This window comes from Vulpes vulpes, chromosome 15, assembly GCF_048418805.1.
Source record: "Vulpes vulpes isolate BD-2025 chromosome 15, VulVul3, whole genome shotgun sequence".
In the NCBI taxonomy this organism is placed as follows: domain Eukaryota; kingdom Metazoa; phylum Chordata; class Mammalia; order Carnivora; family Canidae; genus Vulpes; species Vulpes vulpes.
This window is the reverse complement of record NC_132794.1, coordinates 106,995,603-107,021,364: the sequence shown is the minus strand read 5'-3', so window position 1 is coordinate 107,021,364 and position 25,762 is coordinate 106,995,603. Positions and strand designations below refer to the sequence as shown.

Genomic DNA, 25,762 nt, shown 5'->3' with positions numbered 1-25,762 from the left:
GCACCTGGCATGCTGCTGGACTCACTGCTTTGAGACTAAAATCAGGGTGGATGGCCTGCACCCCAGAGGGAGTCCCGCCCCTCTTCCCCCAATACCTGGCCCCCTCTGTGTGCTTTCCTTCTGCACGCATTTGCTGCTAGCTGTGTGGGCTGGGGTTGCAGTGCACAGCCAGTGGGCAGGGGGGCTTCCTGGGCCTCATGGTCTGGAGGGGGAGGCTTCCAGGAACCATTCCCCGGTCCCCCCATTTCCCTTCAAACAGAGGAATCAAAGGCAGCACCGGGACAAGCACCAGGTCACAGCCTAGAAAGGACTGAGCCATGAGAATTGCCGTCAACCTGCGGCCCAGTGACCACCCAGGCAGGTTTTGCCGTGACCTGGTGGCTCCGGGCCTCAGCTTCTCTTCCCTAGGGGCTCTGTGTTTCCACAAAGGCTCCAGGAATCGGCTCTGCTGGGCCAGGTGCTTCCCTGTTCTGAGAAATCAGAACTCCTTGGGTAGAGGCTGAACCCGCCCAGCTGTAGGCCCCAGGGCCTGCAGGGGCCGGCCACACGAAGACAGGGACAAGGACCGTGAAGGCCAAGTGGGCTGGGTGGACCCTGCCAGGCTACCCATCAGCTCCTGCCGGGGCCCAGGGCTGAAAATCCAGGTTTTTATATGAAATCTCTCCAATTTTAAAATCTTAGCAATGAACTCACCATTTACCTCTTTCTAAAACACTGTGCAGGATGAACACCTACTGACACGCTGCCTGTTTGCAACCCTGACATTGGGTGTCCACTGGGAGAAGCAAGAGAGAGAGGTGGCAGTGAGCTGGGTGAGTGGGGCAGGCAGGGTGGGCTTCCTGGAGGAGGAGAAGGGATGGGCTGGAGGGCTGCTGAGGCTGAGGTGGCTGAAGGGCCAGAGGGAGGGCCTGAGGGGGGAGCAGTGCTGGGTCCAAGGACTAGACCAGGGGCGCCAGGGCAGTGAGACACATGAATTTCTGGACCCCAGGGCAGTGGAGAGAGTCTTGTGGCTGCCAAGATGGAACGGGGGAAGCAGCTGGCGGCTGGGGACCAGCTTCCTTGCTGTTTGTGGAGCGGCCTTCTTAGACAGGCAGGGCTGGGGCTGCCAGAGTCTAGAAACAGCCTGATGTGCCCAAGCCTTCATGGTTTCCTTGGAGTCAGGCCCTGCTGTGTCCCCAGCTGGCACCTCTTGGAGGGGACAGGGCAAGCCTGGCTGCTGGACCAGACCAGATGGGGTGAGGGGTGGCCAGGAAGCCCCAAGACTAGAATCCTGAGACCTCATGGTCATGTCTAAGAGGATGAAGCAAGGCCAAAAGGCTTGTCGGTTCTTCCAGCAGAGAATGATGAGGGGACACTGGTTTGACACTTGACACCCATGGGCCAAGGTTGGCCCAGGGCCCCAGGCTCAGCCGCCACCTTTCCCTGGGTGGCCAGCAGGGGGCAGCAGAGGGCCGGCAGTGCCCCTGGTCCCGGAGCCCCAAAGCTGCGCACCAAAGACAGGGGCAAGGGAGGGCAGGGAGGCGCCCTCTCCATCCTCTTAGCACGTCGCATGTCCTGCCCGGCTGCTCTGCTTCTCTGAGCCCCCGCACCTGACTCGGGACCACCGGTGATGCTCTGACCATGGCTAGTCATCTCCCTCTTCTATCCCTGCCTGGCTTGGTCCCGCCGGAGAGATGCCTTGCCTCCACAACCACGTATTATTGGCAACCCCCCAACCCGAGTTTTCAAACATCCTTAGAACCCCAAATTTCCACCCACCTGACTTCTGCCTTGCTCATCCTGTCCCCCTCCCCGCTGGCTGCTGTGACCACCTGGATTCCCGGGGGCATGCAGGCGAGTGCCGGCTGCAGGCCAGGCCACAGGCCGAGCGGTCTGGGTGTGTCTGCGTGTGAACACGCCATCCCTCCTTGAGCACCTCCCACACATGTGGAAGGCAGATCTATGGTTCCTCTTTTTTGGAAGTGGTCAAATGGAAGCTCTTGCCCCAAATCCTTCTTCCCATGGCTCTGTGACATCAGACTGAAGCTGGTAAGAGGAAGGGGTTGAGCAGCGGGTAGACGGCTCCCGGAGAGGGGCCTCCTCAGGGCGAGGAGCTGTGCCACCTGGTTCCCGGGCCTCTAACAGTGCAGCCTGGGCTGTTCTGGAAGCGGAAGCGTGGCTACTTTAATCAGCTCCTGGGGCCAGCTCTTTGTGGTTTATGTACATGAGTCAGGGGTGGCAGGGGTGGCAGGGACGGCAGCCTCACCCCTGCTCATCTGCGGCTCCAGGCACAGCAGTGCCCCAGGGAGAGGAAGTCTGTGGCTCACGGGTACCCGGAGCTCAGGCCCTCTTGACCCCACATGGCCACACTGGAGGGCAGTTGCCGGGGGTCTGGGGGGCAGCACCACTGCGCCTGGCATTGGAGGGAGGACAGCCCAAGTGGACACAGTAGAACTTGGGAGCCTGAGAGCCAGCAGACACTGGGACGCGTTCTCCCCACCCCCGCCCCGACAAAGCCTCTGGCCAGGAGAGGCCACCTGAGCGGAGGGGAAGGACAGCGGGCCAGGGGTGGATGCACTCCCAGCTTCGCTTTGGATGGCTCCTGTCACTACTTCCTCCATCCAGCTCCCCCCCCCCCCCATCTAAGCGTCACTCCCCACCTGCGCCCTCCCCGTGGACGGCCAAATCCCACTATCCATACACTGCTGTTGGGCAGGACCTGGGCGAGTGTGGCCAGCGTTCATGTAGTGGAAGGAAAACTCGGTTGTAACCCACTCAAAGGCTGAAAAATATCACCAGCCCACCACCTGCCCGGCACCTGCCCGCCTTAGCCTGTGCCTGGGGATCCAGAGTTTGAGGCTGCAGGGGGCCAAGGTAAAGGGCAGGGGATGCCCCTGGATCCCTTGGGGAATCAGCTGGAATCACCTCCTTTCTCCGCTGCGCCGACCCAACAAGGATGGATGGAGGGTATCTCAGCAGTTTCCCTCAGCCCCTCCCCTGGTCATGGAGACCCCACCCCGCTAAGCACCCCAGGCCACAATGAGGGGTGCTCGCTCCTCTGGCTTGGGAGCTTCACTCCTCCTGCCCCAACATGCCCTGTCCCTGTTCCCTTCAGCCTGTTTGCTCTCCTCGCCTGGGGGCAGGAGGGGAGACGCCACTAGACCCAGCCCGAGGGGGGAGCGTCTGGCTCACCAGGAGCTCACCATTTTGCAGATGGACTTGGCCTCCTCAGAGAACTTCTGGGAGTAGGTCTCCTCTGTCTCCAGGACCCGGCGGTCCACTTCTTCCCGCTTCACCTTCTCTTTGCGGCCCCGGAATGGTGACTGCCCCTCGATCATCTCATAGATGAGGCAGCCCAGACCCCAGTAGTCAGGGCTCAGGCCGTATCTCTGGTTGTTCAGGACCTCCGGAGCTGAGAGCAGAGAAGCGGAGCAAGGAGAGGTGAGAGGCAGCTGGTGGCGGGAGAGAGCTGGCACACGGGGCCAGGGCTGTGACTCACACCCATGGAGCCTCAGGGCATCTGCACCCAGCAGTCATGGTGTTGCTCACAGAAGGCTTCAGGGCAAGGACATGCTTCCTCTGCCATAAACACTGCCTCCTCCAGGGCGCCTGCCCTGACTGCTCTCCTCTGTGCTCCTAAAGGGCTCTGACTGTGGCTTCAAAAGCCTGACCCCAGTGGATGGAAATGGCCTCTTCCCTTGCTGTCTCCCCCACTAGAATCTGAGCTGCTTTACTCACTGCTGTGTCCCTACTATGTGACACCTGACACATAGTAGGCGCTACACACACATTTGTTTCTAGGAATGAAAGTGCGTCCACCCAAAGTAAAGATGATTTTAAGTTTACCTAGTATTGAAACAGCCTCTCACTATGGCTTCCCTACTACTTTGATAAAAAAGAATCATAGATTAACCATAGAAGTGCAAAAAGATAAGTTTCACATCATCAGGCAGGTCACAAACATCCAGAGGCAAATGCATCCACACAGGTGCCAGTATGCATATAACAGAGGCCCTGCAGGTACATGCAACACTCCGTGCAAGAGGAGACACAGGTGTCCACCAAGATGCGCAGATACATCAATTGACTGTTCATCTGTCCATCCATCCATCCACCCATCCACCCATCCACCAGCATTGGCACGAGTATACACACAGCTACATACATGTAGCTACACACCCCACAGGTTCTCAAATGACACGCAATCTGAAAAGGACCTTCTAGCGGCAGAGACAACGTACAGAATCCTATGTGAGTACCATTGGCATGAGCCTGGCAGAGGACAACATCCCCAGCTCCTGGTGCTTCCTGGAGCCCCTACCTCCTGGGGCGAGAGGACATGTGTGTGAGGTGCCACGTGCAGGGGAAGCCCAGGGGATGTGCTTCATTGGAAGGGGCATTCCAGAGGACCAGATGTAGCTCTGGGTCTCTTCCCTGCAGCCCCCAGGGTGACAGTCTTGAAGCAGGCGTGCACAGTGAGGAGCTGGGGGCAGCACACGGAGCCTAAGGCTGGTCTCTGCTTAGGAGTGAGCTTGGTGACACAGCAGGTTGTGCACTCCTTTCTGGACCTTTCCTAGTGACCGCCTTCCTGAACGGCTGGCTGTCTGCCAACTCACCAGCCCCCTACCTTCAGATCAGCCTCCCCCGAGCAGCACTGTGCACCAAGCACTGACCACTGATGCTGACAGTGGCTTGGCTTTGAGATGCAGGTGGGGCTGGGGTGGGGGGTTCAGAGAGCTCAGTTTAGGCAGGCTGAACCCTGGGCCCTGACATTCACCCCGACCCAGGCTAAAACCTCCCACTGCCTGCTGTGGCTCTACAGCTGGTCGTAGTTGCACAAAGAGGCCAGCGGTGCCAGAGATGGGCTCAGGGAGGGGCCACACCCACACTCACCCATGTAGCCGACCGTGCCCACCCGGCCGCGGATCAGGTCTCCCTCGGGGATCTTCACGGCCAGACCCAGGTCTGAGATCCGAATGTGGCCTGAGTGGGGAGAGCAGAGTCAGTGGGTCCCTGGGATGGTCGTGTGGACGAGTGGCCCACCCTGGGCAGGGCCACAGACCTGCCGTGTGCCCCTGGGCAAGGCACACAGACTCTCGGCATTTTTACGTGTCCACGAAGAGGGGCATCCCAGTCAGCCACCTCAGGGCGACTGCAGACCCTTGAGGAAGTCCAGGTGTCAGGGGACGTGGGTCAATCATTACGTTTCAGGGAGAAAACATGAAGATAGGAAAGGATGCCTGCATTTGGCTGGACGATGGCCTACTCATAAAATGCCCTAATGGGCTTTTTGGAAGGCTGAGATCACCAAGTTTAAAACGCCTTGGCCTGATTCTGGGATTGCTTCATGGGAAAAATGTGAGATTCTCCTGAAATATTACAATTTGCTTAAGGGGAAAAATTATAAAGCAATTTGGGAAGCAACTCCCTGTCCTCCCTTGTTGATCTCCGGAGGTCCTTTATGTTCTCCCTTTGGAGAAACAGTGAAGTTATCCGGGCCTTGGGGAACTGGAGAGAGAGCTGGAACTGAGTCCAGGACTGACCCCAAAGCCTAAGATGACACAGTACTGAGCGCCCAGTCTCGTTGCCTTGCCGGGCGGCTCACTCAGGCAGGGTCACGGCCACAACTGCCCCCCTTCCTTGCCCCACAGCCTGGACCCTGGTGTGGATTCCCTGGCTCGGCAGCCCCTGACAGAACTGAGTTGACGAGAACACACGGGCTCCAGCCATCGGGAAGACCAGGCATGAACACAGTTCTAAGACCAGCAGGAAACAAGGATGCCGGGGGGCACTGGGCTCATCCAAGAGGGGGGGCAGGCCTGGGGCTCTCTGCCCACTCCTCCACACGGTGACATCCCACTCAAACCTCCCTCCAGGTCACCTAACGACCTGGCTCCCCTTCTCCCTCCCCTCTGCCTGGGGCTGCCTGGTGTCTGAGGCAGTCTGGGGGGACCTCTGGTTTCTGATCTCAGCTCCCCACTGATACTGCTGGGTGACCTTGGCAGATTGGCTCCTCTGAGCCTCAATCCTGTCATCTGTCAAATGGGCACAGGGATGCTGGCCCTGGCCCCTCTGCAGAGAAGGGAAGATCTAGTCAGATAACGGGGTGTGAAAACCATTTCCCAGGTGTGTGAGGCCAAACAGTTCTGAGGGATTACGTAGCTGCTCATAACCTACGTGTGTGTACACGTGCGTGTGCGCACACACACACACACACACACACAGGAAAAGAGCGATGGTAATGCACAAAAAACGCGGAGCACACCTAGAGTTGGCTGTAGCTGGTGAAGTAGTTTCCCTTCAAGCTGCCCTGTTGGAGCCTCACCACCGCCCCGACCCACCCTCTGAAATGGCCAGAGCAAGGTCCCCTATTTCCATTTCATAAGCAAGGAAGATAGGGTACAGGGACATCGTGTAAGAGTTAGTAACTTGCCCAGGATTTCTGAAATTCCCAACTTCTCACAGTTGTGCTCTCTCTCTGTCTCTCTCTTTTGGCCAAACTACGCTACTTCTTCACCAAGTAGCCAGGATTGGGGAGAGGTGATGGGTGTTGACCCTCCTCGCCCGCTGCCCTCCCACAGCCCCATGGCTGGGCCTCCAACAGGCTCTGCTGGAAGGCCTGCTGCTCCCTCTGGGTTGTGAGGCTCATCTTGGCTACAGGGAAGGAAAAGGATCTCCCAAGCCGCTCCCCAACTTACCATAATCGTCTAGCAGGATATTTTCGGGTTTCAAATCTCTGAAAAGGAAAGATGGCAAGTGAGTGTGGGCATTCTGAGCAACAGGGCATGGCATCTGGGTAGTCCTCTTTCGGTGTTTCCTTCTAACCTCCTGGCTCAGGGTGTCTGGTCTCTCTCTGGATCCAGACAATCTTGGACTAATTTCCCTCCTCCCAGTATTTAAAACAAATGCCGCTGTTGCCAGGCACCTTCCTGACCCTGGAGAGGACTGGGAAGGGGGGTCAGGCAAAGGCCAGCCCCGCTCCAGTCCTCATGCTGCTGGCACCAGGAGGGGAGATGACTTCTGGTAGGTGTGGCGAGAGACACAGGCCTGGGAACACCTGGAGGCCACAGGATGCCCTGAGATGCCCTGAAGGCAGAGTGGAGCCTGGGAATTGGAGAAGAGAAGTTACTGAGAACACAGCTCCAGCTGTAGAACTGGGGCAGAGAATTGTCGAGGAGGGACCCCTATTGGGAAGGGAACCCCTGGAGCCTGGCACATCCCCCACTCCAGCAGTTACAAGCCTGGGAGAAAGCACAGCAGCGAGGCACAGCTGCAGGTGTGCCCCTACCCTTCTGTCCCTCCTGTCCCTTCTCTTTGATGACACCATTGCTGTTCATAAGAACACACTCCCCACCGCCACCCCCACTGCCAGAGAGAGGCAGTGGAAATGTCTGGCTTTACTAGTAGCAGGTCCTCTCTGGGGTAAAAGAACAGCCAATAGGATAGCGGGTGCAGCTCAGTTAGGCCATTAGCATCTGGATCGAGGATCCCATTCTCAACCAACTGGCTTTGCTTATTTAACTGATGGCAGCTGTCCTCACGGGGAATGGTGACTGTGTTCAAATCCAGTGGGGCAGCCTCACAAGGTGATAATGGGTTTGTACATAGTTATTTATTACAAAACACTTTGCCACTCTTATTTAATTGGCATTCTGTTGATGTGTTAACAATTCCAAATAAGGGCAAGAGCCGGTACCTAGCAAGCCAGCAGCCACAGGGTTGGAAAGATAGCTGGCTGGCAGGCACGGGCCAGAACCCAAGCCCACAGAGAGGCCGCCGCGGGCGTGGAGGCCAGGGAGGCCCTGTGGTTCCCTTCTTCTCGAGAATAAGGGCTAGAACTTGGAGGGCCGCCTTTCTTTTTGTTTTAAGTGAAAAGCAAACAAGTGGAGAGTTCTTTTTTTCAACCCTTAGGGAATTTTTTTTCTCTTCTCACTTGAATGAAAACAGAACAAAGGCCTAAATGGGGAGATGGAGGGGGGACAAGCAGTCATCAAGACGGTTCCTTCTTGTTTTCAAAACCTTCTTGGACTCCCCAAGCTCATCTCTGCCAAGAGCTCTGTGGCGAAGGTCTTCATACTGGGGTGTGCACGCCCGCTGGGACTTCTTGTGTGCTGCGGGTTTCAAGAATATGCATTTCTAGGTCCTCCACACGAGAATGCTCTATTCTGGCATTCTTTGGGGTCTCCCCTCCCACTTGCCCTTTCTCACTGGCACAGATTCCAAGTGACAGAAGGAGAGCAGGCTCCTTCCCGCCTCTATGACTTCAGTGCCCTGCTCCAGAGTGTAAAATCCCCCGGGATCCCGCTCAGAAACGGGTTCTACTAATAATCATTACAACAGCAACTCAACAGAAGTTGTTTTAACATTTAAAGCCTGTGGTCAAAGGAAATTTTTAAAAAAGTCTTATACATATTCATCTATTTCAGAGCTGCATGATCAACGACAGACTTTTAGGGAAAAAAAAGACATAATAACATTCTGTGGGGGAGGGAGAGGGTGGAGAAGAGAATGACAGAGAATCCCTCACCTTCAAAGAATTTTCATGCATTTTTAAAATGGATAATGGTGGAAATCACTTTGCTACAGCAGATTCTACTGGATACCTTTAAAAAGTGATGTCACTGCTCGGTTTCAAAATATTACCCACTATGTTAACACATGAACTATTTCAGATGTTTCTGTTACGTAGAAGGGCACACTGGTTTTCAGATTTCCTTGAGGGGCAGTGAGACAAGTTTGTAGACCACTACCCGTGGAATCCATAAAGGCAGGTGGAGTGGGATGGACCGAGGTCAGTTCTGCTGCCCCTGGTGGTGGTGACCCTACTAAGTCTTCCCAGAGTCCAGCTCACTGAGCTTCCTGCAGGCTGGGCTGGAAGGGACCGGTGCCTTGGCCCGTCCTCATCAGTTCTGAGGGAACAGCACCTCAAATACTTGGCCCGAGTGGCCACCTCACTTACTTGGTCCAGGGTGAGTCTCTTTGGCAATGACCGGGCCCTGAATCCCAGGGCAGGGGTGCCCACTTGACCTAGGATGTGGACGGTCAGCCCGCCTCTCAGACTCTGGTGGCAGGACCAGGCAGCGAGCCTGCTCACCTGTACACGGTGTTCTCCCGGTGGAGGTCTTCTAAGCCGCAGAGAATCTCTGCTGCGTAAAACAAGGCTCGCTCCTCGTCAAAGCCAGGGTTACCCATGTTGTAGATGTGGAACTTCAGGTCACCCCCGTTCATGATGGTCAGAACCAAGCAGAGCGCGTCCTTGGTCTCGTAGGCATAGGCCAGGTTGACCTGGGAGCACAAGACAGCACCATGGTGAGGGTCTGGCGACTGCCATCCACTACCACTCTTCCTCCTCAGAGTCCTTGAGGCTGGGAAGGGAGGAGTGGCGTGGGGTCCTCCACAGCTTCATGCTGCTGCCCTGCGCCCAGACAGCCTCATGGCACCTCTGCCCACTGCCCATTGGCTGATGAAGGACTTGTACCTTCTGATACCTGGTTCTAGGTGAGGAGGCAAAGTGGGGAGGGCAGGCCAATATGCTGCCCTTTTAGGAAGCCTGTGTGTTTACATGTGCATGCTTCATTTGGTTAAGAATATGGGTTGCTGGGATCCCTGGGTGGTGCAGCGGTTTAGCGCCTGCCTTTGGCCCAGGGCGCGATCCTGGAGACCCAGGATCGAATCCCACATCGGGCTTCCAGTGCATGGAGCCTGCTTCTCCCTCTGCCTGTGTCTCTGCCTCTCTCTCTCTCTCTGTGACTATCATAAATAAATAAAGATAAAAAAAAAAAAGAACTCCATTTAAAAAAAAAAAAAAAAAAAAAAAGAATATGGGTTGCTTTGCTGGACAGTCCAGGAAAGCAGAGCCCAGAGGCCCTTCGGGCTGGAGTCTCATTACTGCAGGGAAGCTGGGAGTGTGCTGCGGAGCTGGCCAGCAGGACTCTGTAAAGGAAACAGTTTGGCAAAGACTGTCTCCTCTTGCACGCAGGACACGTCTGGTCAAAGGGACCATTAAGAGGGAGGACCTAGTCCTTGCTGGTGGAGACCAGCCGCTCAGGATGGACAGAGGCCACGGGCTATGGGAGAGGCAGCAGGGCTGGGTCTGAGGCAAAGGCCACTGGGTGGTACTTGTCCTTCTCCACTTAGGAAGCCAGCCCAGATGAAATCTGGTTACCACGGAGCAGGCTGGGGACAAGCTGGCCATAAACTTGGATGCAAAGGCCAGGAACAAGGGGAGTTATTTCTGAGGAAAGCAAACAGAACGGGAGCTGAGCGCAAGGGCTCTGGGGACTGTGCTCAGTGCCAGCTGCCGAGCTGGCTCACCCTCTTGCACCTGCCCATGGTCACCAAGGAGGGGCTCCTGGAGGGCGCTGAGGGAACTCCCTGCCAGGGGCAGTGGACAGGGCACAGCTGAGGGTGGTCCATGCCCTGAAAGATGGGCCACCACATTTATCAGACACACAGCCCTTTCCCCTCAAGTAGCACCCGCCATCACCAACCCGACAAGAGCCAGCACTGCCTCTTCATTAAATGATGAGGGTTCCACTGGTAACATCCAGGCAGTGACCTATGGTCCTCCCTGAAGGGGGCTGACAGCTCAGAGGAAGGTTCTGGACTCAAAAAGGCCTATGGTCAAAATGATGGCTGGCGTTAGCTTCTAGCCCAGCCGCATCACACTCCCCAGGACGGGGCTGGTGGCTGGGGGCAGCCTGAGATGAGACCCAGAGGTGCACACCCCTGCCCCCTTGGAGGGTCACCTGATAAAACCACACCCTCTGGGTACTGATGAATGTGCTAGGTTGATGGCATCTCTGGCTCTCACACACAGCTGGTGGGTGTTTAACTGGCACAATCTTCACAGAGAGCCACTTGGGAACTGCTACCAAAGGGAAAATGCACATGCCCTCTGCCACCATAATTCCTCCACCAGAAATCCATCATCCTACGGACACATTCACGGAAATGCGCCAAAAGGATGGTCAAGGGTGGACACGGCAGCCTTGTTTGCAGTGGCTTAAAAACCAGAAATGATCTGTACCCATGGGGCTGGCTGCACAGATTATGGGTTATCTCCTTGCTGGACGGGGGCGGGGAAGGGTTCACAGCGTAAAAAAAGAGGTACAGCTATAGGTGTGGCCACAGGAGAAGATCTACATTAAGGGGAAAGCCCTGCAGCCTAAGATGTCTGGTAGGACTCCACTGGTCAAAAATATTAAAGCCTCTGCATGAATCAGACCTGTTGGGACGGTTACCTGAAGAGGGAGGCTTTTATTCGTACTCTGTACCTCCCCGTGCTGTATGGGTTTCACCTTGTACAGGTGTTTGATAGTGACATGTGGCAGAGGGACTGATTGCTGATTGAACACCCGTGTCCTCTTCCATGTTTCCCTGCAGCTGGCTTGGCCCTGGCAGTGACTTGTTCTGGCCCATGGACTGTGGGCAGAGTGGGGGGCATCCCCATGGTGGAGGCAGTAAGGGTCCCTGGGCACATCCCCCAGCATATTCTTTTAAGACTCCAGGTGAAGCACGTGTAAGACGGAGAAGGGTGGTGGGATCTGGTTGGATTCCACGTGCGTGACAATGGTCTTTGTTGTGTCTGGCTACCTTGAATTGGAGGGTATTTTGTTACTGCAGCAGAGCCTGGGCGAGACATGGTAACACAATGAACCTCTCCAAGACACTGACTCTCAGGTCTCCCCGCAGTGAAACCAGCCTATGGGGATCTGTGGAAACAAAGCTCCTTGGCTGGGCCCAGAGTGGGTGCTTCTATCCACTGCGGAGTTTGCAAGGTGCTCCTAGAGAACAGAGGCCTTGGTCCCACACAGAGGGGAGCCAGCCTAGTTTGAGGGATGGAGGGAAAGCCCAGCTGCCTTTCTGCTACTTAATCCTCTCACTGCGCTCCACTTCCCTGGGGGATGGGGACCCGGCACACTGGACGACCACCCCTTTCCCGAGGGATGGAAGCCCTGCTCACCAGGACCAGGAGGGTGGCCCGTCATTGGGCCCTGGCCACTCACCACAAACTGGCTATTGACCTTCTCCAGGATCTGCTTCTCGTTCAGTGCCATGGATTCCCCTTTCCTCTTTTTGATCCTTTTCTTCTCCAAGCGTTTGCAGGCATACATTTTCCCCGTGGCTCGAACCTGGCAGGCACAGACCTGAGGTGCAAGAGAGAGGCCAAGGGTACGGAACAGGTGAAGGGCTGCCCAGGCTCCTCTGAGGCCAGGATGCTGGGAACCAATGTGCCAGAGCCTGGCCCAAGGGTGCTTCCAGTCCCGGGACCGGAGGAAGCCTGGACTCAGACCACTGCTGCCCCAGACCCTGCCCTCAAGAGCTGACCTCAGTGTCCCTTGCTTCTGTCCCTCTTCCCTTAGGTCTTTCCTAGCTTTTCAAGATGTGTGACCAACTATGCCGAGATTAGATGACCAGCGGAGGGCTAAAGTGCTGGCCTTCTCTCAGAGGCAACTAGAGTTTCTCCATCCCCAGCTTCCACCCAGATGCAGCCGTTGCTAACTGGGGACTTCCAAACACCAGCTGCTGGTAAGAGAGGCTTGTTTTCGTGTCAGACCCCCAACAGCCCTGACTTTATCATTCAGCAGAATGGGAGCCAGGGCATGTGGGTTCTCGTCTTTTCGCTGCCACCCCTTTTCAGTTGTGTGACCTTGGCTGGGTCATTCCGACCCTCAGCTTTCTTCCTCCCTAAAATGGGAATAACAAGGCTTGCCTCGCAGACCGGGAAGATCAGATAAAGGACAGCAGCACATGTTAACGGCATCATGTGGCCAAAAGATGCTTGGGCCCCTCGTGCCCTCCACCTCCCTCCAAAGATAGCCAAGAACACCAGTTTCTCCCCTCCTGATGCAAACCCGGACTGAGGCTGCCTCCAAGAGCATCTCCATCCCTCCAGCCTCCTTTCCCACCTGAGTGGAGCCTCTCCCAGGCCCCACGCCTCACCCTCCCTCTCCGCCAGGGGGCGCAGGGTGCCCGAGGCACACCCAGAAGGGACCGAGACCGTGGGAGGACAGAATTTCCACCTGAAGACATGGATGTTCACTCACCTCCCCAAAGCCCCCTTTGCCTAGTACTCGGTACTGCCTGAAAGTGTTTTTGGTTACCGGTTGCCTGGAAAAAAAACAAGAATCCAACATTGGTCTCATGGTGTTGACATGCAGACTCCACACGAAACAGACAGCAGCGTGGCATGCCCTCCAAACCAAGCCTGGGACCCTCAAGGACTTGCCCTGGGGCTGGCTGTTCAAATCCCCGGCCACCCGCACTCGGCCCTTTGCAGCTTGGGACGCGAGCAGTCCCCTGGCTGGCTGGCTTGGAGGGAAGAGCAGAGGACTGAAGCTGTCACACACCTTCTCTCCCAGATGAAAGTCAGGTGGCTAAGCTTAGGAGGACGCCGCGCCCTCTGCAGGGAGAAGGTTCCGTGTCCCAGGGAGGACGCAGCACCCCTCCCCGCACCTGCACCTCTGGTCGGCCCGCCCACCTCCGTCCCTAGGGAGAAAGGCTGCCAGCCATCCTCTACCACGGCACCCCCGCCCTTCCACCACCCAGGGCCCCGTTAGCAACCCCCCCCCCGGCTCCACAACACTAGGAGATCCCGTCTGCCCAAAGCGGTATTTATGAAGTAACCATTGCTTTGTATCTCCCGGCCTCCCATTTTAATTAGCTAAAGCCGTTTATAATGTCTAATCAGACAGATCCTCTGATCATGAGGCAAGGGTGGGACTTCCCGGAGTAAATAAACAAACAGTCATCTAAAATTGCCTCGAAGAACTCCACGGTGCAGACAGCTTGGGCTTTTTCATCACAGGCCTGTTTGGTTAAAAATGATCCGCTTCCCTCACCCCCCAGCTTCTTCGAGGTGTAACTGACGAGTGGTATCCAGCGTGACGCTTTGCTGCACGTCCACACTGGGAAATGATCGCCACAACCAAGCTAACTCTCTATCACCTCCCGCCGTTATTAGCATTTTGCCTCTTGCCCTCTCTCTCCCTGGTAAGAACATTTAAGATCTACCCTCTTGGCCACCTGCAAGCATACGACACGGTACTGTGAACCAGTCACATCACTACGTCAGCTCTCCAGACCTTATTTATCTTGCAGAACCCACTGGAACCTTCCATCCCTTGACCTGCCTCTCCTTACATCCTCCACCCCTCCAGCCCCCGGCAGCTGCCCATCCACTCTCTGCTCCTATGACTGGGACATTATCTTAGAGTCCCTGTCTAAGTCAGATCATGCAGTCTGTCTGTGTCTGGCTTATTTCACTTAGCATAGACGTCCTCCTCCTCCAGGTTCCTCCGTGTTATCACAAACGGCAGGATTTCCTGCCTTTTTAAGGCTGAATAATATTCCATTGTGTGTACCTCCCACACTCGTTGCAGCATTAGTCACAAGGGCTAAGAGATGGAGACACCTAAGTGTCCTGGGACCATGAATGGATAAACAACAGTCCGCTTTTAGGATGTCACACGTAGCTCTTGGACCTCCAGGACTCTTTCTGAGCATCCCCCACCCCACCCCAGAGGCCTGACCAGGGCCCACACTGGAGTGTGACTGAACTGGCCCACATACTTGGGGCAGCTGGAGAAAGACCAGTGAGCCTCTGGTCACCCTGCAGCTCCTGAATGAACCTTCTGTCGCAACCTTTCTTGCTGCTGGGTCCTCTCTCAGGACAGCCCCGAACACCCCCCGCCCCCAGCCCGGGCTCTCTCCAGCTTGCCCATCTCTGGAGTTCACGTGCCCGGACTCACTCTGTCTTCTGTTTCTTCAGGAGGGGGGCCCGACTCCCTGATTATCTCCCCGCTGGGAGCACAGGCCACCCTCCGCAGGACTCTCCACGGCCCCGTGTCCTGCGCACGAGCGGCTGGGCTGCAGCGAAGCCTGCCGTGCGGCTGCCTCCGCCGTGCGGCCCCGGGAAGCGTTTCTACAGCTGCCCTCGAAACCACATGAAGGCGCCCGGGCCTAACAGTTTACGATACATGGAGAACAAACAGCCGGTCGGCATTACCACAGAGCTCCTCTGCTAGGGGAAATGAGTGTAATACAGTCTCCGAGGAATTTCTCGGTTAACCTTGGGAGGGAGAAAATCCCTTTAATATTTCAACAGTACAGCACGAACAGGCCATGATCTTGTTAGCAAGGAAAAAAAAAAGGAAAGGAAAGGAAAGGGAGGAAGCGGGGTGCTGTCAGTTATTTAGGGGCATTTCTAGGCCAGGGTCCTGCCCTAGTGGCTTCCACACTTAATGCCCACAAAAGGGCCTAACTTCTTCGCAGTCAACACATGGATTTAAAAAGGCTGTTTCTCCATTTCAAGTGTTCAGTACAGACAAGTAAGATCAAAACCAGTGGTCACAGCTAAGGATTCTATGAGAACAGAGTGCTGGGTGGAATAAGGGTGAAGGACTTGATCGAAGGACCTTGGGTTCGGGTTCTAGCCTTGCCAGGTCCTTGCTGTGTGGCCCAGGGCCAATCCATCAACTTCTCTGAGCCTTCAATAAAACATATCTTCCGTAAAAGGATATTGAAAGGCACTTGCATCCCAAGGCTCTTTGTAAGCTGCTGTGTGTCAGACGTCACTATTAGAATTCTAAGAATAAAGGGCACATCCCCTCTGGGGGTCTTTATGCTAACAGTCCCCATTGCCTGAAGTGCCTGGCCCATGCACTAAAGTAATCCTCACACGGTAAGCCTTGGTTGGTGGGACTGTCCCCATTGTGCAGGTGACCATGCTTAGGCTCAGAGGGGGAATGAGTTGCCCAAGGTCATGATGGTAAGTGATGGCCCTGGAGCTGGCAATCCCAGGCTGCCCGCTGCAGAGCTCACATCGAGGGTCTCAACCCCAGGAAGGTGGGCATGGATCAGGTTGTGTGGCACATAGCCCAGGGCTCTGGGGCAGTGCGGGAGGGTGGTGATGAATACGTCCCCACCAGACTGTCCTGTGATCACCAGAAACATGGGGGCCAGCCGTTCCTTCCCATACCAGACGCTTAAGGGCGACGGCCACGGTGACGCCGATGATCTCACTGACAGCCACAACTGGATCCAGCACTGGACTTCCTGGGGCCAGATGGCTGACCTTTCTTGAGCACTTGCCTTATTATACGCATGTACTACACTTACCTCACCTCGTCCGCACCCAAGCCCTACAGAGGCAGGCACTATTATTATTCCCATCTCGCAGATAAGTTAACTGAGGTAAGGAGGGGTGAGCAGCCCTTCCCGAGGTCCCTCTGGAGAAGGTAGAGGTGGGACTCAGACCCAGGCTGTGGACGGGCTCCAGGGCCCTGAGTGGGATGTCTGCACTGACCCCTCACTTCTCTGGCTCTCCCAGAGCCATGATGTACACGAGTGAGGTGGCCAGTAGTGGCCAGTGACCACAGAGAAGACTGTCTCCTGCTCAACTGTCATTCCCACCAGTGGGAGTGGAGAGAAATATCTCCCTAGTAGTACAGAGCAGGGTGTTCTCCTCTGGGCCTCCTGACATGGCCAGGGAAGGGTCATGGATGGGGCTTTTAGGGCATCCCCGTCCTGTAGCTTCCTAAGCATCTGTAGGGCACCAGGCCAGCAAAAGTGGTGACAGGGAGAAGCAAGATGGCCCCTTGCTTTGCCCAGAGGGCGCCCAGATGCCTGAGAGTGCCAGGCCTCAGACACAGGGAAGAGGATGCTCCTGCCCTTGTCTAGCAGCTGAGCCCAACGTGGATTTAACGCAGGCATTCCCCTCGTCTGCAAATCCTGGAATGGTGTGGCGAGCAGAGCCTGGTGCTGGGGGTCCTGGACCAGGGGTCCCCTAGGCTACACTGCTGGCCTGCTGTGTGACCAGGCAAGCCACCATGGCTCTCCTTCCTCATCTGTCACACGGAGGCTGTACCTGTCAGGCCAGGTCACTGCCGTGTCTGAGAGCATTTGGCAGAGAAAAGGTAGCAAAGCATGAAGCAATGCTCAGTTTTACCCAGTATTGGAGACGAAAAGATATATAAGAAGGAAACCCTGCTGCTCACACACTGGACAGGAAAACACAAGAACAGTGTCGATGAGGCTGAGGGGAAGCAGACCTTGGGGCACTGCCAGGAGTGGAAATGGGGGACAGCTGTTTGGGAGGGCAACTTAGTGGTGCCTCACTGTTTAAAACCGGTGCTTTCTGATCCAGAAATTCCCCTGCTAGGAATTTCTATGGATGTACTTGCGAAAGTACGTGAAGATATATGTACAAAGCTATTCGTTATTTAAGGAAGATTGTACACAAAATTGAGAGCAACCTCCATGTCCATCAATAGGGGATTGAGCTAAATCAGGGATTTGCAACTCATTCAAAGAATATGACAGTTCTTTATTTGCTGGCAGAGGGGGAATTTGGTTCACAAAAGCAGTGAACCAAAAAAAGCAAGAGTAAGTAATATGTATTTATGAGTATGTGAACCTGCATATATACACATATATATGTATAAGCACAGAGCATTTCTAGAAGAATAGCCAAGAACTTAATCAATAGGAGCAGGGTAGCTAATTTTATGTGAACCATGGACCCATGGAGGTAACTGATTTTTATGAGTTCTCAGGTGGCAAACCTGTACCCCCTCCCCCTGCCACATACACACATTGGTACACACCTGTAGGTGGGCTTTGCCAGGGGAGCACTCACCTTTCCAACCACTTCCACTGGAGAAAGCGATCAAAATACATACTGTCCAGATACTCATGGAAGGGCTCTCCCTTCAGGTAGTCGTGGACAGACCTGGCTCAGAAGGAACAAACAAACATTTTATAATCCTGATCTTAAGAGCAGAGCCCTATGTATATATCCAGCAGGTTTACCACTGGCCTCAGAAACCCGTCATCCTTCCGAGGTGACTGGCTGATTGTGTGAACGCTTACTGGGTACCCGCCATGGCTCTAGGCCTGGGGTAGAGCTGTGAGCATGAGGTTGGTGGTGTGATTTGGGACAACCAGTAAGTAACAAACATCGGATAAATGCCTGCAGAACCATGTTATCATGAGTGAGGGTTAAATGAGGTCTCTGGGGGGACTTAGGTGTCTCTCTCTCTCTCTCAAGAAAGGACTCTTGAGATGCAGTGAAGACAGAAGAATACTTAACTGAGTGCAGGGGTATGTATGTGGGGGGTGGGCAGAGCAGGGAAATAGCCCCTGAGCAACCAGGCTCTGGATTGGGTCCAGGACCAGTGAAGCCAATATCCCCACAGCAGAATTCATGGGTCACCTGCTGTGGGCCAGGCCTGCAGGGTTCTGAACCTGGCTATAGGCAGGGATGGGTTCCTTCCCTTTAAAAAGTGGCGACGCTGACCAATCTGGCCCAGGCAACTTGGGACCTGTGGATGGGGGGTGGGGAGAGGGAGTGGCATGTACAGTGGAGGCATGTTGGACGCTGTGTCCTGCCAAACATGAGAGCCGGGACCAGTGCCAGGATGTCTACTCCCTCAGAGTCAGTGATAGCCCAGGGGCCTAACCTGCTGTCAGATCTGAACCTCAGCCAGCTCTAAGAGGACAGCAACCAGGTTTGTTTCTGCTTTGGGCGGGGGGTGGGGTGGGGGGGCGTGTCTCTCCCTGGCACCTAGCAGGGCTTGGCCCCAAGCTGGTCCGCTCTAAACATCTGTTCTCGTCATGGGGCTCCCAGCTCTTCCCACAGGGCACAGGGGCACTGGTTTTCACGTCTTCCCCGCCTGGCTGTTAAGCTCCGTGAAAGCCGAGACTGTGTTCTTGCTCACTGTGGTACCCTCCAGCACCTACCACTGTGCCAGGCACACAGCAGGTGCCCAGCTGTCTGTGGTGCAGAGGCTGAACGAGGGCACACAGCAAGCCCCAGACTCATCCAGCCGTGTGGGGCAATCAGGTTCTAAAAGGTTTTTGTCTGCATGCATGCGTCAGCTTACGGGGAATGGTACCTGTGTGGGCACATGCACATGTGTGTGCCTAGTGGCTCACGCCTTCACAGTATATGTTCGAGGGACAGGTGGGGGCTTAACTGGTGTCCAGCCAGCAGCACATCCACCAACTGGTCTCATATTCCATTAGGATCACTGTACGGCCTGCGGACAAGGCAATGGGATGTGGCTGAGAGGCAGCCCCACAGCCCCCTTCCTGCAGCAGTGCTACTCGTCTCTGGCCGGTGGCAGCAGTGGGGGCTGGGGGCCTGGAAAGGGCTCCCAAACCACCCAGACAGGGTCAAGTTTTTGCACATTCCTCTGTCTCAACAGCCTGGAGAGCCACTTGCTTTCAACACCCTTTGAGGCAGATGTTTTCTTTGGACTTGGCACTTTGGTATCTTTTCCCTTCCTAAGAAGTATACAAACAGCTGGGTGGCTTGGCTGGGGCCCCTGGGCACGGAAGACCTGCCCCGGTGCCCGGCGCTCCAGGTGGAGGGCAGGGGCAGCCTCTCTCCGGAGCCTCTGTGGCTGCGGAGGGGAAGGGCCTGAGGCCGGGCCCGGACAGGGAGGAGCACTTACTGCGCACAGGCAGAGAAGAGTTCCTTGGAGGGCCTCTGCAGGAGCTTCTTCTCCGTCTGGGAGACCAGGTCCTGGCCAACCTGGGCAACGAAAATGGGGGACTGGAAGAATAGAAGAGGACTGTCAGTGGGGGGCCGATGCAGGGCACCACCTCTCCCTCCTGCCCCCTCCAGGCCCTGGGCCCCAGGCCGCGTTCAGAGGTGCGCAGAGGTGGCTGGGCCAGAAGGCAGCAAACAAGCCCAGACTTAGGGCTGCATTTCTGGCTTGGCCGTACCCAGTCTGTGCGACCTCATGGAGGTCACTTGGTTCTTCTAAGCCTTGCTGCCCTCATCTGCAGCACTGAGAACCATGTCACTGTGTCCTGGGCTTGTGGTCAGGCCCAAAAAAGATGAGTGCATGGAGCTGCACAATGTGGACTGGTTGGTCAGCCAGCCCCCCCGGGAGCCAGCAGATGCCCCTTCCCATGCTCGGCCTGTCTGCTCAGAGGGCAAGGAGAACACCTGCCTAGCCTCCAGGTCTTGCACGAAAGGGTCTGGAAGGGGCAGAAGGGCCAGCAAAAGGACAGCTCAGCAGCAAGGGAGGGGTGCTCAGTGGACACAGCTTTCACTGACAGATGGGATCGAGGCCCAGATCTGCTACTTGCAGCTGTGGCACCTTGGTCTGGACTCAGCCCCCTGTTACCAGGAAGATATTCAGGAATAACAGTCTCTCCCAGAGTGAATCAGTGAAACCTTTGGGTCAGGCATGTGGCCCAGACCGTGGCGCTTGGTAGAGGTGTTCAGTGAACATCATTACTGTCATTTCCTTCTTTATTGCGAAGCTGCGGCGTGGGTGTTTCAAGCTTGAAAGGACGGTTCAGAGAGTTTCTGAGTCCTGCCCAGGAGCAGCACCTCTCGGAAGGCCACCTCTAGGAAGGCGCTGGGACCCCCAGAAGCCAGCTCACCTGCCCCCTTCCTCTGACCATTTACCCTCCACCACCAGCTGGGCCACCAGGTGGGTTTTTAATAAATTACAGGGCTGAGTACATTGCCAGCAGTGGGCTCAGGGACATGGGATGTAGATGTATCTTTCTCCTCCAAAGATGCTGAAATCTGAAAGGCTTGCTTTTTTCCTTTCAGCTACTGAGATGGGACTATGGAGCGGATTTCCCTGCTAAGCCCCCTGGGTGTCGTCTGTGGTGGTGGCGGGGGCACCTGCAGCAGCAGGACCCCAGTGAATGAAATCGGTGGCTCACTTTCTATTCATCATGGTTCTGAAAGCCTGAGCGTTCCTGAGTTCCTTCCTTCTTTCTTCTCTCTTAGGCTCTGTCCCCCCTGGATTGGGCCTCAGGGGCAGCCAGGGTGAAGGTAAATGCCACTGACTCACCCAATTATGCCACACAACAGGCTTGTTGACCATCACCAACCCGAGGTGGTGGTGGCTCCCTTCCACCCTCCGTTCCTCCCTCCACATACTAAAAACCTTGATGAGAGAGACTGCAGAAGAGCAACCTGTGGAGCACCGACTTCTGAGCAACTGATCCTCCTTTTGTACAGATACTTGACGTTGCAGAAGAAGCCCCAGAACAAGAAACTGGAGCCCCCGAGCACTGATCCACCCTCTGGGGCCATTGGGTGCCTCCATCTCCCCCTCTGTTACACAAAGAAGCTGCTACAGAGATGCCCTGCAGATCCTCCCAGAATTGATGGTTGGGGGCTTTGCTTCTAAGACTTGGGGGACTTTCTTAGGAATTCTGACAGCTGAATCTCTTGGAGATCAGTGACTCTGGACTACTTTAGAGCAACCTAATACTAGAACAAACCTGGCCGTGGGCAAATTTGCTTCACGAGAGCGGACGGCCACGCTACCTTGGTTTGAAGGGCCCAGTGCCTGGCCCAGAACTGCTGCCCACTGTACGTATGTTAAGGAATGACATGAGACAATGTGTTGAGCCAGGATGTGACTTGAATCTGGGAGGAGTCAGCAAAGACCAAACAGAGATGCTGGGTGGGGAGCTTGTGGGGAGAAACCCCCTCTTCTCGGACCTCAGAAGAGGCACCTGGGTTGCTCACCTGTATGCACTCAGTTGCACGACTGTTTTGTCATCAGACTCCACCCAAGGAGGCCCCCCCACCCACCCAAAGTGGGCCGAATCTGGTGCTAGGCACATCGAGGGGGTGTTAAAGGTGAAGCCCATGTGGCCTGACTCCCAAGCACTTTTTCTCCAGTAAGACAAGAAGTACAGAAATCAGGTAACATCCTAATGGGAAGTTCTCTGGCCTCTCGAGGCTATATGTGGTGATGTACTGAAACTCGGTGGCTCTCAAAACCCTCTGCCCCTTTTTTTTGTAACCAGCAAACTTTTTTCCTCCTCCAAATGGAATTTATCTACAGACTATTTAAAACCAATGGGTAGCACTAATTTGCCTCTGCTGAAGGCCAACTATGGTCAGGCATTGTGAGAAATATTTTATATGCATCATTTCATCTAATCTTCATCATGGCTCCACAAGGTAAATACTATTATAATGCTCATCTCACAGATGAGGAAACAAGTCCAGAAAGGTTCAGTCATTTGTCCGAGGTCACCCAGCCAGTAAGGGGATGTGAACACAGGTGGGGTGGGAGGGTCTGGAGTGAGTCTGGTTGAAGGTGGTGGGGTGTCTGGGCCACCTGTGCCCTTCTCACGCACTCCCTGTCTCCCAGGAGCCCCTCTGCCCCCAGGGTGAGCAGGGCAAGGTGCATCCCTCCAGCGGAGACAGGAAGAACTGAAATGAAAGATGAAGCCGTTCAGGGCAATGAGCCTGATTCAGAGAAGGAAATCATTACAGGGCGGGGTCACCAGGGAAAGACCCTGGAGGACAGAGTCAGAGGCAAAGCAGAATTTGGGTTCAGACCTCCAGCCCTCCTGGGCCTTCCCACGGAGGACCATACTCTGCTTCCTCCTCAGCTGATGGGAGGGGCTGCCCTGGGTCTAGACATGATCCAGCTATGTGCAGGGAGTCACACCACTCTCATTCTCTGGGGTGGGTTGGAGGGAGGGCTCTGGGGATGCTGCCCACGGTCAAAGCCCTAATAGGAGTTAATGAGTGGGTAATAGTGCGTTTGGTTTGATGACCATGGGTTTAAGCTCAGTCTCTGGCTCAACATGAAGAGATTAAGCGTTTCCAACCAAACCCCCTTTCAAGTGACTCCAGAGAGTAACGCCTCTGCCAGTACGGGAATAAGAAGCTGTTGGCCAGTTTAAGCTGGGAACTGAAACCCAAACTTGCCAGGAGGGTGAGAGGAACAACTGTCCAGGGGACGTTTGCAACTTGCATCAATGGAATTGGAAGGTATTGATCCTTTCCCTCGGGTTCAGAGAAGTCGGCTTCCAAGGGAGACCAATGAGGAAGCCTCTTCCTAGCCTGGGTGCGAGGTCTAATACATCATGGAAGATAGTGGCCCCCGACACTGAGAGCCCTCTGGGCTCCGCACAACCACAGCCTGCTGCAATCCATCCTCTGCGGCTGGAAGGCAAAATTCCATGGTTTCAGATCTCATTCCAGGAAGCGAATCCCTTCTGGTCCCAGGAGGCCTGTGAGGTGGGCCAGGGAAGGGAGGGCTGTATCCTTGGGGCCAGGTGGGCTCTGGACAGGAGTGTCACCCCCACCGCAAGAAGGCTGAGGAGAGCCAGGAGAACTGTCGTTAGCACTGTGGCTCTTTCTAGCAGGAGCTGTCCCTCTGGGGTGAAGCAGAGGGTCAGGGTGGGGAGAAGGCTGGGGACCATTCTCCGTGTTAAAGACATCTCCCTAATTTCTAATCAAACAAAAAATGTCCTATAGGCCCTTAGATATTGGCAGGGCTGAAAGCGGCCAGGAGAACAGGTCTTGGTGGAGGTCTCTGCTACAAATTCCCCTGGGGCCTGGGACCCTCTCAGGCCAGCAGTACTTTGAAGTGACACTTTATTTCTTTGGTCACCAGATGATCTCCTCAAGTAGTTCCAGACAGCAGGCCTTGACTTTTAATACCACAGTGTGAATTTAGGCACCACGTTTCCCTCGAAATATGTGGAATTAGCTCTCGGTGGGACCTAGAGGAGGGACCGAGTTTCTGTGCTGGAGGCCCCGCCATGAATACGTGGCCTCCTGATGGTCTGGGGCACGGAAGCTAACCAGCTGGCCAACCTTGATGTGCTCATATGCCCAGCCGGCCAGACAGTCCACTCTGCTGACAGTGAAGAGGACCCCCAGATGCTCTTAAGGATTGCTCTATGACCAACTCCTGGGACAGCTTAAGACAGCAACACGTGCCTCAGAGACACGGCCTTGGGGACACAGCTCTGCCTGCTGGGGGCTGCTCTCTCCCCTTGAGCCAAACTGACAAGACAGACCTTGGCTTCCTTGAGGAACTGCAGGCTGCAGGGAGCCCCTGCCTTGCCCCTGAGATCACAGCAGGAGCATGAATCTGCACCTGCTCCCCTCTTTGGCTAAGGCTCCTCTCCACCACTTCCCCCCAGAGCTGCTGGGGAGCAAAGGGGGTGTTAAAGCTTTATCCACTGTCCGTGAGTGTGTGCCTTCACTCACAGGGGAAAGAACCTGCTCCACGTCCCCTCTCTGGAATGAGATGCTGACCTTAAATCCATCTCCTGTACCAGAGGAACTTGGGCCCTCACCTGGCTGGGGACAGGCAGCTGGCATTCGCAGCTGGTAGGACAGACAGCCCAGGCGTGCTGGGCTGTAACGCCCCCTCGGAATCTCTCAGAATATCTGCTCTTTTTTACCTCCTTCCTTGGTGGCCCAGACTCACTCTCTGCTGTTCCTGATGCTGACGTCGCAGGTGCTAGGGATACAGTAGCTCCTGCTGTCCATGTTACCAGCAGGCACGACTTTAGGCAGTGAGACATGGAGGCTGCACGGGTGTTTTTCTGGGCTCCACAGCAGAGTGAGCAGAGTCCCTCATGCCACTTGGCACACAGGGAAGGAAGAAGTGGATACAGCAGGGGGCGGCCGGCCCCTCTTCTCCCTTTTGTCCCTCCCTCCAACCCAGTACGTTCTCACGCTGCCCCCATTGCCTGCCTATGACCCTAAATTCTGACATGTGACTGGTCTAAGCCAGACCCCTTTTGCCCTCCATTCCATCAAAAAACAGTAACCTCTGCAATACTCAGGCGCAATATTGATGACCAGCAATGAATCGATGGCCTGGAGGCCTCAGGATTTCTAAAGAGAAGGTAACTAACTGTAAAGCAGAGGATGGGGGCGTGGGGGGGGGGCGTAGAGATGGAGGTGGGGAGGGGGAGATCTGATTGGATGGAAGAGCCAACCTGCAAGGACTAGGCCTGAAGCTGTATTTATAACCCTCTGCATTTGCAGTGCATGGAGAGTGCCCACGTGCTTGGTCCGGTGACGTCCTGGCTAACTACCTACAGGGAGGCTCGAGCTGCCTCAGTGCCTCTTGGTGTGGTGATGGCTCAAGGCCCCACCCCTCCCAGGCTAGACCTGCAGCTTCCCAAGGGCCCTTCTGTGGGACCTGAAGCGGGACGATGCTGGGTATTTCAGGGACTGAGGCAGGAGGGATGGATGGCGGTGAGGAGGGCAGCGGCCTGGCCTGGGCAGCAAGCCACCCCATGATGCTTTACTTGGTTCTCAACTCGAAGCAGGTGCTGGTCGTCTGCCCCGCCCAAGGCTCTGCCTCTCAGGTGCTCTGACGCCCACTATCACTGACTTCACAGCAGAGACTCTGATGCCTCAGGACAGGCGACAGACAGTCCAAGGCCAGCTCTGCCCCCACAGGCCAGGCCACCCAGCCTCGGCCGGCCCGGCTCTACCCACAGGTGGCGCTATTGAGCCCCTCACCGCGCTTCACTGCGCACACCCCACAGGTGGCCCAGCCTCCGGCCTCGGAGTGAGGAGGCCAGATGGCACACCTGAAATAATTACCAAGTGATTCATCTCAGATCTGAGGAGCGCAGCCTTTGCAATAACAGTTGAGGGGAAAAATGAGAAATCGGCCTGGGAGGGGAGGCAAGTGCTGGACCTTGGGGGAGACGTCGGATTTACACAGGTGGAGGAGGCCAGGGTGGCAAGGGCTAAGGCCAGGAGGCGGGTGAAAGCAGGGAGGGGGTGTGGAGAGAGAGAAGGACTCATCTAGAAGATGTTCAATAAGGAGGAACAGCTGACACGGCGAGCTGCCATTACTGTGAGCCTGGTTCTCACGGACTGCTGAGTCGTTAGCCCAGGGGTGGCATCGTGAGGGCCCTGCTGCATCTGCCCCCGCGCCCCGGGGCACTGCTGTCTCCCTCTGCACTGAGATGATTGGCAGCAGGAAGGGGCGTTATGTCCCTTGTGAGTGAGGAACTCCCC

General features: G+C 55.5%; 1 protein-coding gene across 4 annotated transcripts in view; it reads right to left on the bottom strand.

The window, feature by feature from the left end:
- The window catches only part of GRK5 (G protein-coupled receptor kinase 5), a 208,592-nt gene that overhangs the window by 5,186 nt on the left and 177,644 nt on the right, over positions 1–25,762 (bottom strand). For all 4 annotated transcript variants that reach the window (XM_025994296.2, XM_025994297.2, XM_072740221.1 and 1 more), the window contains exons 5-12: positions 19,440–19,540; positions 17,621–17,713; positions 13,029–13,092; positions 11,988–12,128; positions 9,074–9,264; positions 6,678–6,715; positions 4,873–4,962; positions 3,183–3,391 (exon numbers count right to left, since the gene is read on the bottom strand). In XM_025994296.2, coding sequence (XP_025850081.1) covers positions 3,183–3,391; positions 4,873–4,962; positions 6,678–6,715; positions 9,074–9,264; positions 11,988–12,128; positions 13,029–13,092; positions 17,621–17,713; positions 19,440–19,540 — 927 coding nt within the window. The remainder of the gene's footprint in view (positions 1–3,182; positions 3,392–4,872; positions 4,963–6,677; positions 6,716–9,073; positions 9,265–11,987; positions 12,129–13,028; positions 13,093–17,620; positions 17,714–19,439; positions 19,541–25,762) is intronic.